General features: G+C 46.3%; 1 protein-coding gene across 1 annotated transcript in view; it reads left to right on the top strand.

Moving 5' to 3' along the window:
* The first annotated feature begins 4266 nt into the window (after positions 1 to 4266).
* The window catches only part of LOC136614420 (keratin-associated protein 9-1-like), a 167147-nt gene continuing 156635 nt past the window's right edge, over positions 4267 to 14778 (top strand). Inside the window, exons 1-2 of the mRNA XM_066594111.1 lie at positions 4267 to 4419; positions 13573 to 13695. Of these exons, the coding sequence (XP_066450208.1) occupies positions 4339 to 4419; positions 13573 to 13695 (204 nt within the window). The 5' untranslated portion in view covers positions 4267 to 4338. The remainder of the gene's footprint in view (positions 4420 to 13572; positions 13696 to 14778) is intronic.

The raw sequence follows: 14778 nt of genomic DNA, 5'->3' as shown, positions 1-14778 counted from the left end.
ATCCGTTTGGTTTAAACATGGATTATAATTTCGCACCTTTTAACTAATATACTCTCTCTCCATTGATAGTATTTTTTGATCGGTCACCTCCCTACTTAATTTTTCTTTGTGATATTGTTATTGTCTAGCCCTTTCTCCTTTTTCTGTATCCCCTCTTTGTTGGTTTACTATTTGTCCTATACCCTAGTTGTTTTTTTAGTTACTTAACATAATTAGTTTGGGTTACATCCACATTCTCTGCAGGTGCCATATTGTGGTTGGCTGCCGCCCAATACACATTTGATTGGCTGTCTGGGGCCATCTTGTAGTTTGGACTATATCCACATTCTCTGAAGGTGCCATCTTGTGGTTGGCCGCCGCCCAACGCACATTTGGTTGGCTGGCCGTGGGCATCTTGTGGTTGCCGCATGTAATATGTGCCTCCGGGGCTTTGGTTAACACCGTGCTGAGGTCACTATGCTATGCGCACATGTGCATTCGCAGGAGAAGATGCCGAACCTCTAGGGGGTGGCTGGGAATGATCATATGGACAGGGGATGGCACCATATGTTCTTATGTCATGTGAGTTTTTAACAGGTGTGTGTTGTCAGGTGTTGGGAATGCTGTCAAATCATTGCAGGGCGGTTACTTCCCGCCCACCTATATCGGTTTGGTTATAGAATGAGTGGTGCAGTGGCATACTAGCAGGTTTGAAAAAGACTTTTTAAGGTCGAAATGTTGCCTGTATTTTTAATATGGAGCAATAAAAGTTATTTTTACTTTAAATCCACCACTGATGCTGCCACTCCATTTGCTTCTCTGGATGACACATTGTGTTGAGATAACACAAACACTGCGCGGAACAATAGGGCAAAGGGTACATTATAATTAAACAGATTTTTTTTTTAAAGCGAAAACCGTGTGCATTTGTTCACAATTACCAATAGGCTATGTAGAGATGACAAATAGAGATGAGCGAGCACCAAATTGTTCGGGTGCTCGTTACTCGAGTCAAACTTTCCGCAATGCTCAAGAGCTCGTTTCGAGTAACGAACCCCATTGAAGTCAATGGCAACTCGAGTATTTTTGTATGGAACCGATGCTCCGCATAGGTCATGACTTGTGAAACTCTGGAAAACCTCAGAAAGTCATGGAAACGCCACAGAACCAGATAACGAAGGGCAGGGGCAGCATGCATGGCTGCATCTCAGGCTCCCAGGTCCCACTATTAAGCCAAAATGGGGGCAAGAGTCTGGCGTCACCCCCCTAACAATTTTTTTTTCGGACAAACCCTCATTAGCAAGGCACACCTTAGCTAAGTACCACACTACCTGCAACCAAGGGCAATCACTGCCTGCGGGTGGCACCGCTGCCTTTTCTCCTTGGTTACATGTTGGCATTGCTGTCCAACCCCCTCCGCACGACCCTGCGTCCACAGTGCACACAAAAGTGTCCCTGCGCAGCCTTCAGCTGCCCTCATGCCACACGCTCACTTCATAGCCACACCACCCTCATGTCTATTTATAAGCGCGTACTAGATGAGGAGGAACCAGAGGCACACACTGCAGAGGGTTGGCAGGGCCAGGCAGCGACCCTCTTTGAAAGTGTGGGCGATAGCCCACAATGCTGTTAAGAATTGATGATAAATTGACGTTCGATCATCATTCCAATCCTGTGACACCTCCATCGCAAAATTGTCCGGAGCTGCAAACGAGGGCATAAAGGGGACGCAGGTGCCAGCACTTCTACACATCTCTACAATACAGCAATGCTCTGTGTGGGAAGCACGTGAGCGGGCCCAGGGTCAGGCTCATTCCCAGTCTTCATCTTATGTGACCCAAGGTGCCGTGAGTTGCATAGCAATAGGAAATCCATGTGTCCCCACACAATTCATTCTGTGTAGGTGTTAGATAGCTTAACACCGCAAAGGAAAGTCTTTGAGTTCCTTGGGCTTGCCTGTGCTGTGCACAAAGATGGTATTACACAAGAAGAAATCAGAGCGCTCAAGCATGTCAGAGTTTCACCCCGCCAAGGACCTCAGCCCACATTTCTACCCTAGTCAGTCAGTGTATTTATGCCAGACAGATAAAACACCGCTATGGAAAGTCTTTGTGCACTCACAGCATAGGTGAGCCAAAGGAACCCAAGGAAAGTATTAAACATGAAGAAATTACAGTGCCCAAATATGGCAGACTTTCACTCCGCCCCCCCCCCCCCCCCAGGACTTCGGCCTCTGCCCATACGCTCAGCAATCGTGGGCATAAAGCGGACTTCGATGCTAGTACAGCTGTGAACGTCTCATTTAATTAGTTGCGGTTGCTTTCACCGCTCCAAAGACTGGATTAACCAGGAAGAAGTTCCACAGACCCAACCTGGCGCAGTTGCATTTTCCCTAGGACATAGGCCTCGGCCCACACCCTCAGCAATCGCTGGCATAACACGGACTCCGATGCTAGTACAGCAGTGAACGTCTCATTAATGCAGTAACGCTCCTCTTGTTTGGCCCAAACTAGTGTCTCAGATAACTGTGGTAACACGAGAGAAAATACATGTTGCCCAGTGCTGATCCCGACCCCAAGCAGGAGGAGGAGGTGGCCTTACAAGGCCAAGAAACCATGACCAGGACACGCTATAGTCTGTGTGGGAAGCACGTGAGCGGGCCCTGGGACAGGCTCTGTCCCAGCCCCCACCTTGTGTGACCCAAGGTGCCCTGAGTTACATAGCAATGGGAAACCCATGTGTCCCCACACAGATAGCTCAAGATAGCACACAGATAGCAAGGTGAAGTCTTTGCGTTCCTTGGGCTCACCTATGCTGTCACTGCAAAAAAGATTGTATTACTCAAGAACAAATCAGAGTGCCCAACCATGGGAGAGTTTCACCTCGCCACGGACCTTGGCCCTGGCCCACATTTCTGCCCTAGTCAGTCAGTGTATTTGTGCCAGATAGGTAAAACACCGCGATAGGAAGACTTAGTGCACCCACAGTATAGACAGACCCCTGTAACATTCCTGTAGAAAAGGTATAAACAGACCCCAGTAACATTTCTGTGGCAGAAGTATAGGCAGACCCCAGTAACATTTCTGTAGTAAAAGTATAGGCAGACCCCCTGTAACATTTCTGTAGTAAAAGTATAGGCAGACCCCAGTAACATTTCTGTAGTAAAAGTATAGGCAGACCCCCTGTAACATTTCTGTAGCACTAGTATAGGCAGACCCCTGTAACTTTTCAGTAGCAGAAGTATAGGCAGACCCCTGTAACTTTTCAGTAGCAGAAGTATACACAGACCCCTGTAACATTTCTGTAGCAGACGTATAGGCAGACCCCTGTAACATTTCTGTAGCAGAAGTATAGGCAGACTCCTGTAACATTTCTGTAGTAAAAGTAGACGCAGACCCCTGTAACATTTCTGTAGTAATATATAGGCAGACCCCTGTAACATTTCTGTAGCAAAAATATAGGCAGAACTCTGTAACATTTTTGTAGCAGAAGTATAGGCAGACCCCAGTAACATTTCTGTAGCAAGAGTATAGGCAGACCCCTGTAACACTGGTGTACCATGAGTGTAGGCGAAGGCTGGAAAAATTAGTTAGACAACAGTATAGGCGATGGCTAGAAAATTTAGTGTACCAAGGGTACAAGTGTACCCCTGAAAAATTGCTCAACCGCGAGGGCAGGTGAAACCCAGAAACATTTTTAAAGATACAGCTCGCTGTTACTTAATTTGTAACAGAGCCTGGAGGCAAACCTGTGAAAAAAAATGGTTTCTGTTAAAATATCAATACTTTTGAAACTTTGAAAAATTGTAAAAAAAATTATAAGCAGAGCCTTTTGGGCCGCAGAAAAATTGGCAGTTCAACGTCATGACGTGCTGTTTTAGGAGGAGGAGTAGGCATCAAAAACCTCCGTTTGCCCGGGTGTCTTTACATGGGGCGCAAAATGCTGCTGAATATCTGCAACAAATTCTGCAGCATTGCTGCATCCAAAACAGTCAAAATCGGCTTCAATGAGGATTTTGACTTGAAATCAGCTGCGCACATAGCTTTTAATATAAATACATTTCTGGTATACCGTCATTACATGTGATATGAGTTCATACTGTCATTACATGTGATATGAGTTCATACTGTCATTACATGTGATATGAGTTCAGGTGGTCATGAAGCATCACATATTTCTGTTTTCCATCATAGAGATAGCCAAGAATATTTAAACTTTACTAACTGGAAGAGCAGGTTTGATGCAGCGAGGGAAGTATTTACCTGCCATCTACACCCAGGATCCTCCAGTCTCCCATTCTCTGCCTGCAAGCTTGCTGTAAACGTTCAAGTCGTGGCCATAGCTTTCATCACTGCAGATATGGCACAACATCGGATTATGACCATCTTGCTGTTTGTGTGCCTATCGCTCTGCTTTGAGGTCGCACAGTCTAGATTGAAGGTAAAGTAAATTCTTTATATCAGATTTTGTATTTTATACATTGTATATTTGCAATTATATAGAGAGTTCAGGCTTCCATATTTAGATTCTCTCTGTGTTAACAATTGGGAACATTTATTACAAAAAGCCGAGCAAAAATATTATATATACACCGTGACAGAGGCTGCAGAATGCAAGGCTGTTTCACAATCTTCTCCAGTTGTTCTCACTGGGTCCGGCACCATAGCATGTTTTTGATACAGACCTACACCAAAATCTGCATCAAAAACCACCGTTTGCCCGGCTGTCTTTACATGGGGCGCAAAAAGCTGCTGAATATCTGCAACAAATTCTGCATCCAAAACAAAGTCAAAATCGGCTTCAATGAGGATTTTGACCTGAAATCAGCTGCACACGTAGCTTTTAATAGAAATACATTTGTGGTATCCGGTCATTACATGTGATATGAGTTCAGGTGGTCATGAAGCATTGCATATTTCTGTTTTCCATGATAGAGATAGCCAAGAATATTTAAACTTTATTAACTGGAAGAGCAGGCTGGATGCAGAGTGGGACAGTAAGCTCCGGGTATTTACCTGCCATCTACACCCAGGATCCTCCAGTCTCCCTTTCTCTGCCTGCAGGCTTGCTGTAAACGTTCAAATCGTGGCCATAGCTTTCATTGCCACAGAAATGGCACAACGTAGGATTATGACCATCTTGCTGTTTGTGTGCCTATCACTCTGCTTTGAGGTCGCACAGTCTGAGGATGGCTTCAGACAAGAGTGCTTTTGTGCGTGCATATTTGAGCACAGAAACACTCGCCTATTACAACACATGCATTCCCTATAGTGTGTTCACATGTCTGTGTTTTACAGGTGCGTGCCTGTAAAGATAGGACATGCATGCACAATAGGGAATGCAGGCATTGTGTTTAATGGAGCTGCGGCTGCTGTCGGCGGTTCCATTGAAGGCAATGGTCTGCCAGCACCTCGTAATTGTTTTTTAGGGAAGAGCTAAACTCACCTCTCCGCCGCTGCTGTATCCCCTGCGGGGATGAAGAACATATCTGCCACATGCAGCAGATGTTTTTTTTTTCATCCCCCGCAGTGGAATAAAGAATTCACTACTGCAGCTGTCACAGATGACAGCTGAGGTAGGGGATCCAGCTGCCGACACCCAGTAATTGTTTTTCAGGGAAAAAACTATAAGCCCTTCCCTGAAAAACAAGGAAAAATGGTGTAAAAAATAATAATCGCCACATACTCACCTACCTTCAACTGCCGGTGCTTAGCTGCATCCTTCCAGCTCTGTCCCTGGCTCTGTAATGCAATTCTTTTAGCAGGCAGGGATTTAAAATCCCCGCCTGCTGAAAGAGCTGCTTGCGATTAGCTGAGGTGCTCAGCCAATCACAGGCAGCTCTCGCCTGTCATTTATTCAGTGAGAGCTGCATGTGATTCGCTGAGGTGCTCAATCAATCAGAAGCAGCCGTCTGTGATTGGCTCAGCACCTCAGCCAATCACAGGCAGCTCTCGCTGAATGAATGACAGGCGAGGGCTGCCTGTGATTGGCTGAGCATCTCAGCTAATCACAAGCAGCTCTTTCAGCAGGTAGGGAATTTAAATTTGCACCTGCTGAAAGAACTGCATTACAGAGCTGGTAACAGCACTGGAAGCATGCAGCGGAGCCCCGTCAGTTGAAGGAAGGTGAGTATGTGGTGTTTATTATTTTTTACACCATTTTTCCTTGTTTTTCAAGAAAGGGCTTATACTTAAAGCTCTTCCCTGAAAAACAATTACTGAGTTCCGTCACCACAGCTGTCATCTGTGACAGCTGCGGTACGGAATTATTTATTCCCCGCGGGGATTTAGAATTCATTTGCTGCATCTGTCACAGATGTGACAGGTGCAGCAGGGAATTCTTTTTTCTCGCGGGGATGAAGAAAACATCTGCCTCATGCAGGGGACATGGCAGCCGCGGACAGGTAAGCATTTTTTTAAATTTTTTTTTATTTACACTAAAATGCCTTTTTCTCAGGGAAGGGCTGATATGTAAAGCCCTTCCCTAAAAAACAATTCAGGGGTGCCTAAAAAACAATTCAGTGGTGCTAGAAGGCCATTGTCTTCAATGGAGCCGCCGTCAGCAGCCGCAGCTCCATTGAAGGCAATGCATGGACCTTCATACATGCGTGTTTTTGCATGTACATAGGTGAACACCTATGTACGCACAAAAACATGCTCGTGTGAAGCCAGCTTAAATTGAAGGTAAAGTAAATTCTTTATATCAGATTTTGTATTTTACACATTGTATATTACCAGTTATATAGATAGTTCAGGCTTCTATATTTAGATTCTCTCTGTGTTAACAATAGGGAACATTTATTACAAAAAGCCGAAAAAAAATATTATATATACACCCTGACAGAGGCTGGAGAAGCATTTCTAAGGCCTTCTGCACACTGGCGAGAGCAATATCAGGCTGTTATTCACGTCCCAATATCGCTCTTACAAACCTTTCAAAACCCATGGATGCATGCAAACAGCATTGCATCCCTGCGGGGCTGAATGAATCCCCCAAAGCAAGAAGAGAGAGGGAGGCTGACCTGCAGAGGATCTTCTACAGATCTCATATTTGGAGATATAGTGGGGATGAGCGGGTGGGTCTAGATTCCTTATGCCTGCCCATCTCTTGGCTAGAAAGGAATCACTATGAAAACTCCATCTAGCCCAGCCCTCTCTCACCCCTGCTCTCATGAATGCCCTGGGGGAGCCCTCTAGCCCCACCCCTATCTCTCCAAATGTGGGATGATCTCTAGGAAATCCCTTGTAGCTTCACATCCTCTCCATTCTCTCTATGGGGGATTCATTCAGACCCGCTGGAATACAAGGCTGTTCCACAATCTTCTCCCAATGATTTCAATGTAGCCGGAGCTACAGCTGCCGGCCCCATTGAAAGCAATGGGCGATATCGCTAAGAGAAAGAACATGCTGCGATTTGTTTTCTGCATAGCACCGCAACGCATGTAAACATTACAGACATGAATGAACACATTCAAAAGAATGGGTTTCATATTTGTGCAAGATTTGTATGTTTTGCAACGCACAAATGTCGCACAATTTCATCACCAGTGTGAAGCCCCCTAAATGGGGCAGATTCCTATACTTTGTTTTGTTGCAATTCATTTAATATTATGATGCCATGGGACATCGGAGCAGCTCAGCAGCTGATACCGGCGGCAAAGCAGGTGCAGGGGCAGTAAAGTAAGACCGGAGCGCAGTAGCCGGCGCCAAGAGGCCACCAGGAGTCCATCGGCAGCAGCAGCGGAGGGGACCAGAACGGAGCAGCAGAGCAGCTGAGACAGGAGTGCAGAGTGAGCGGCCGCCGGGAGAGCGGGTGACGTCACCAGGAGGAGTGGAGGAGTGGAGGAGCCGATAAGTATCTTCTGTGTGTGTTTGTGAGCTAAGTGTGTGTCTTCTGTGTATCTGGTGTGCCCTAGTTGTGTCTTCTGTGTGTGTGTGTGTCTGGGGGTCTAAGTGTTTGTGAGGGGGGAAAGAAAAAAAAAATTCTCAGCGGTTGCGTGAGAGTGGCAGCGTGTGAGTGGTTGTACAGAGGCAGCAGCGTGTGAGCGGTTGCAGCAGCGGGTGAGCGGTTGCAGCAGCGGGTGTGCGGTTGCAGCAGCGGGTGAGCGGTTGAGCAGTTGCAGCAGCGTGTGAGCGGTTGCAGCAGCGTGTGAGCGGTTGAGTGGAGGCGGCAGCGTGTGAGTCTATCTTCACTACTTCCACAAGTAAATTGTAGATCCCCATTAGGATGAGCTCCATGTCTGGCAATGTCATCCAGTGTGCTACTTGTGCAATGTATGCAGTCCTTGATCAGCCGATCGAGGGTGCATACTGTTGCGCAAGATGCGTGCACGTCGCACATTTAGAAGCCAAATTCTGGATCTAAATGAGCAACTGGCAACACTGAGAGCCATTGACAACATGGAAAGGAGTTTGCTGCTCACTGAGCAGACACTTGCTGGGGTAGAGGCGGGGGCGGATGGTAGTACGGAAGAGCAGGGGGAGCAGGCAGTCAGCTGGGTGTCAGATAGAAGGAGGCATAGAGGGAATAGATCCAGGGAGGCTGGTCCTGAACTGGCACAACCCAACATGTCTGCAACGTTGGCAGATGAGGGGGATGCCATTACAGAGCCAGCACCACTGCAGCATGACATGCCCTCTGAACGCCAGGGAGATGACTGCTCCGGTGAGACGGGGACGGGGAGTGCAGGGCAGGCTAGACAGGTTCTAGTGGTGGGGGACTCAATTATTAGGGGGACAGAGAGGGCAATCTGCCATAAAGACCGGGATCGTCGAATGGTGTGTTGTCTTCCTGGCGCTCGAGTTCGACACATTGCGGATCGGATTGACAGATTACTGGGAGGGGCTGGTGAGGATCCAGCGGTCATGGTGCACGTTGGCACCAATGAACAAGTTAGAGTCCCTCAAAAATGATTTCAGGGACTTATGGGGCCAAGCTCAGGGCGAGGACCTCCAGGCTAGTTTTCTCGGAAATACTACCTGTACCTAAAGCCACACTAGAAAGGCAGCAGGATCTTAGGGAGGTAAACAAGTGGCTCCGGAGTTGGTGTAAGAAGGAGGGATTTGGGTTCCTGGAGAACTGGGCTGACTTTGCTGTCGGCTACAGGCTCTACCGTAGGGACGGGCTGCATCTTAATGGGGAGGGTGCAGCTGTGCTGGGGGATAAGATGGCTAGAAGGCTGGAGGAGTGTTTAAACTAGGGACTGGGGGGGAGGGTAAAATGAGAAATAGTGGGGTAGCCAGTGTAACTAGCGATCCGGGTCCAAGCAAAGGGAATGGGGGTCGAGCAGGGGGTGGGGATAGTACAGTTAGAACTGATAGATCAGCCAATAGTACGAATAGCAACAAAACAAATTTAAAAAAAAAAAAAAAATGATATAAATTGTATGACCACGAATGCACAAAGTCTGATTGGTAAAGTGGGTGAGCTTGAAGCGAGAATGACTGATGAAAATTATGATATAGTCGGAATTACGAAAACATGGCTTGATGATAAGTGCGATTGGGCGGTGAATTTGCAGGGGTAAATCTCTTTAGAAGGGACCGAAGGAACCAGAAAGGGGAGGGGTATGTCTGTACGTCAAACCGAACTTGAAGCCGAGGCTACGGGAGGATATAGGGGTAGGAGACGAACAGGTGGAATCTCTGTGGGTAGAAATACAGGGAGGAAAAAAAAACAAAATCCTGATAGGGGTCTTCTATGAACCACCAAAAGCAACAGAAGAAACTGAAAACTTACTACTAAGGCAGATAGAAGAGGTATCAAAGCGCAACAAAGTAATTATCATGGGGGACTTTAAATATCCAGATATAACATGGGAGAAGGAAACCTGCAAATCTCACAGGGGTGATAAGTTCTTGAGAGTAATTAAAGACAATTACCTGAACCAACTTGTGCAGGAACCAACAAGAGGGAGGGCCATTCTGGACCTAGTACTAACCAACAAACCGGAACGTATAAAGGGGGTGCAGGTTGAGGGGCACTTGGGGAACAGTGACTACAATATAATCAATTTTCAGCTGTCAATCAATAAGAAACCTTATCAGGGAGCGACAAAGGAACTAAACTTTAGTAAAGCAAAATTTGATCAGCGTAGAACTACTATCGGTAACATTAATTGGGACAACATCCTCAAAAATAACGGTACGGAGGACAAATGGGAAAAGTTTAAAAGGATCCTAATCACCTCATGTGAGCAGTTCATTCCCTTTAAAAATAAAAGAAACTCAACTAAAAGGAAACCAATGTGGCTCGACAAGACGGTAAGAGGGGCAATAAACAAAAAAAAGAAAGCATTCAAACTACTAAAGCAAGAAAGCAGCGAAGAAGCGCTAAAATTATACAGGGAAAAAACAAAATATGCAAAGATAAGATCAAAACTGCCAAGGAGGAAGCAGAAAGACGGATCGCCAAAGAGAGCAAAAACAACCCGAAGCTATTTTTCAACTATATTAACAGCAAAAGGATTTGCAGGGAGAGCGCTGGCCCTTTAAAAAATAATGCAGGAGAAATCATTGATGATGACGAAGGGAAAGCAAATCTACTAAACAGTTTCTTCTCAAGTGTATTCACAAACGAAAAGGAAATGCCACACGAGATGCAGGGGAATAAAAGGAACCCCTCACAAAGTATCTCATACCTAACGCAGGAGGAGGTGCGGAAGTGACTAAAGAAAACTAAAATTGATAAATCGCCGGGCCCAGATGGATTACACCCAAGGATACTAAGGGAACTAAGTGACGAGATAGCTAGGCCACTATACTTAATATTTCTAGACACTATCAAGACCGGTGTAGTACCAGTGGATTGGCGCATTGCCAACGTGGTTCCAATTTACAAAAAAGGGAGCAAAAGTGAGCCTGGTAACTACAGGCCAGTAAGTCTCACTTCAGTAACAGGAAAAAATTTCGAGGGGATTCTGAGAGACGCCATCGATGAGTACCTCAAGGAGAATAAGGGAATAACTCCTCACCAGCATGGATTCATGAAGGGTCGCTCATGTCAGACAAATCTGATCAGTTTCTACGATGAAGTAAGCTTTAAGCTGGACCAGGGAGAATCTATTGATCTCGTATATCTGGACTTCTCTAAAGCCTTTGACACCGTGCCACACAATAGGCTAATATACAAAATGAGGCAGCTCGGACTGGGCGAAAACGTGTGTAAGTGGGTAAAAAATTGGCTCAATGATAGAAAGCAGAGGGTGGTAATAAATGGTTCGTACTCTGATTGGACCACAGTCGCTAGTGGGGTGCCACAGGGTTCAGTATTAGGCCCCACTCTGTTCAACATATTTATCAATGACCTGATAGAGGGGCTGCACAGCAAAATATCAATATTTGCAGATGACACAAAATTATACAATATAATTAATGCAACGGAGGACAATGTGTGGCTACAAACAGACCTGGATAAGCTGGGGGCTTGGGCAGAAAAATGGCAAATGAAGTTCAATGTTGATAAATGTAAGGTTATGCACATGGGCAGGAGAAACGGATGACACCAATATTCACTTAATGGGGTACCACTAGGGAAAAGTGATATGGAAAAGGATCTGGGGGTTTTAGCGGATAATAGACTAAACTGGAGTAACCAATGCCAGTCAGCTGCTGCAAAGGCAAATAAAGTATTGGGGTGCATTAAAAGAGGTATAGGGGCGAAGGATGAGAACATTATCCTTCCATTATATAAGGCACTTGTCAGGCCTCACATGGAATACTGCATACAGTTCTGGTCACCGGTGCTTAGGAAAGATGTCCCAGTGCTTGAGGGGATTCAAAGAAGGGCAACTAAACTAATACATGGAATGACAGGACTGGAATACCCAGAGAGGCTATCCAAACTGGGACTATTTACTCTAGAAAAAAGAAGGTTAAGAGGCTACCAAATAACCATGTATAAGTACATGAGGGGACAATACAAGGATCTCTCCCAAGATCTGTTTACACCCAGGACCACGACGGTAACAAGAGGACATCTGCTACGATTAGAGGAAAGTAGGTTTCATCACCAACATAGAAGGGGATTCTTTACTGTAAGAGCAGTTAGACTGTGGAACTTTCTACCGGAGGAAGTGGTGATGGCAAAATCCATAGAGGAGTTTAAAAGGGGACCTGATGTATTTCTGGAGAAGAAGGACATTATAGGATATAAATCTTAGGTTAATTATCAATCCGGGTATATAGGAAGGTAAGAACTGTTAGGGGTTGATCCAGGGAACAGTCTGATTGCCAATAGGGAGTCGGGAAGGATTTTTTTCCCCAAAAGGGCTAATTGATTTCTGTCCTTGGGGTTTTTTGCCTTCCCCTGGATCAACACAGGAGGATAGACAGGCTGGACTAGATGGACATTGTCTTCATTCAGCCTTACATACTATGTTACTATGAAACATGTTTTGATGGATGAGTGGTAGATGGCAGCAGAGAGGGCAAATAATGCAGGCGGCTCAGTATATTGCATTTACATATCTTTGTACAGTCTAGTGGACTTTGTGGCCATGTGGCTAATGATGCTGGTGGTATCATGTCTAATGAGCGCTTCCCCGACAGTCACAGGAAGCAATCACCAGTGAAAAAAGATCCACATGGGAATCCACAGATTTCTCATGTAAACGCTCCACACAAGAAATAAGCAACATCTACAGTAGCAGCAAAGTAGGTGAGATCCTCGCAATCTCGTCCACATGCAGTGGGAAAAAAAATGCACAAAACCCGTGTGGAGATTGCCATGCAGTGCAGAATTTAAATCTACAGAATGACAATTAAAGCACTGAATACGCTACAGAATCCACCTCTAAAAATGAATTCCACATCAGAATCCATGTTAAAATCTGCATCAAATTTCTTACCAAATGGTGCAGTTTTTGGTATGGATTTTCTGCTGTGGAATGTCTGCTGCAGATGTTCCCCAGCAAATCCACCCCATGTGGACATAGCCTTACTGTAGAGGGGAATGGAACATTGAGGGGAGTGTAAGCACAGCAGCCGTCATGAGGAGAGGGGGAAACTATAAGCAAGTCTGCCGGAGCTTCAGAGGAGTTGTGCTGCAGAGCCAGACAGCGCCTCTTAGGTGATCTATTCTTTTGTTTTTTTTACTGCAGCTGGGGCTGCTCGCTAGGAAATGCGGGCACACAGCCTTCTGAAAAAAGTAGCTTGCCGCCTTCAATTATTGACTTATATATGTCCAAGCATGACATGAAAAAGGCACACTTCTACTGCACCTCTGGGATGAGCACCAGCTACTCCGCTGTCAGGCTCTGCCTCATTCATCGTGATGAACAATGTATTTTCCATGGGGTCTACCTACAGGGGGCACTGCTGATCTCCTAGGGAGGGCAGGCATGTGGCAACAAGATCAGCAGGAAGTCCAGGGTGCTGCATACATCCAGGGAAATCTCTTATAAAAGGCTTCAAAGAGACTTCAGTGACATGCAGTAGATTCTTCATGGAATCTGGGAGGTCGCTCCTCCTTCTGGGAACCTTAAGGACATTCCGAGTGACAAGTATGAATCATTTTTACCTCCTTGCTGTGACATAAATGTAAAACCTTATAAACAAATTCACTAAACATTTATTCCCTGTGTTTTACATCTAGAACGATGGAGATCCATGTATATACAGCGATGATTGTGAGAGCCGGTGTTGCCACAGGGATTCCTCTAAGGGCTCTGGGAAATGTGTCCAAAAATCAATGGGAGGTGTGAGATGCTACGGCCCGGTGAGTACCTGTAAGCCGCTGTTGTACTGGTTTCTCCTCCCCGCACTCAGTTTAGGGGCTCATTTCCACGGACGTATGCGTAAAATGTGTGAGCCGGAGTATCGCTGTGTATATAGTATTCACTACGTGCGGGTAAGATAGGGCAGCCCTATCTTCTCCCAAAAGTACAAATTACGGCCAGGAAAAGAAGTGATGAAAATGAAACAGCTGAAATCCCATCAAGATCAGTGGGTTTTTTTCCTGTTATATGGCTGTGATTATCACGGCAGTAAAAGGGGACAAAACCGCGATCATCTGAATCCACTCTAAAATAGATCATACTGCGTCTTTTTTACGCACGCATTATACGCAATGAAAAACACCAGTGTGGGGGCGTGGCCTGGAAGGAGACCTGGATGGACGCATCCTAATACAGCTCTCCTTATAACCTACCCAGCGACTCACAAGCGACGGGGAAACAAGCCAAAAACAACCCCACTCATCATTGGAAGCCTTCCTCAACACCGGCAATATGCCCAAGAGAGAGAAAAACCTCCCTCCTAAGAGACTCACAGACTTTTATGCCACACGGAGCCGGGGTGAAGAAACAGAAAATGGTGCTCAAGGATTCCCGCGCTCCAGGAGAGAGGAGGAGCAGGTGAAAGCCACACTTAACCCTGCCAGAGAGGACACATGCCACTGTGGAAGCAGAAGCCTCCCTAAATCTCCTCAAGGTAGGATAAATTTGCTCTCTGCTTCATCCGGAGACCCTCCGCTGACAGCAGATGCCGGTGATTTGTCAGGCAGCCGCGTACGCCGGAGCTCGGAGGATACTCCTGCAGCCGACTCAGCTAGCACCTCCGCTATCTCTCCCGCTGCATCCCCGGCCAGCCCCAATAAAGCCCGGTTGAAAAATAACAGCAGAGATTCCCCTGCTGCACACAGCTCTCCTCGGGGACCCCCCACGGAGCCCCCCCCCCGCGCGGCGATCAGTAGCAAAGCAGCCGCGGCTCGGGAAGTTCTCCTGCCCGCCCTGACAGTAACACAGAATCCCCGACCCTGTCACTCTCCGGGTTTACTGTAACTCTACCAGAAGGGGAACAG

The sequence above is a fragment of the Eleutherodactylus coqui genome, chromosome 1 (genome assembly GCF_035609145.1).
Source record: "Eleutherodactylus coqui strain aEleCoq1 chromosome 1, aEleCoq1.hap1, whole genome shotgun sequence".
NCBI classification, from domain to species: domain Eukaryota; kingdom Metazoa; phylum Chordata; class Amphibia; order Anura; family Eleutherodactylidae; genus Eleutherodactylus; species Eleutherodactylus coqui.
This window is presented reverse-complemented; position numbering and strand designations above follow the sequence as displayed.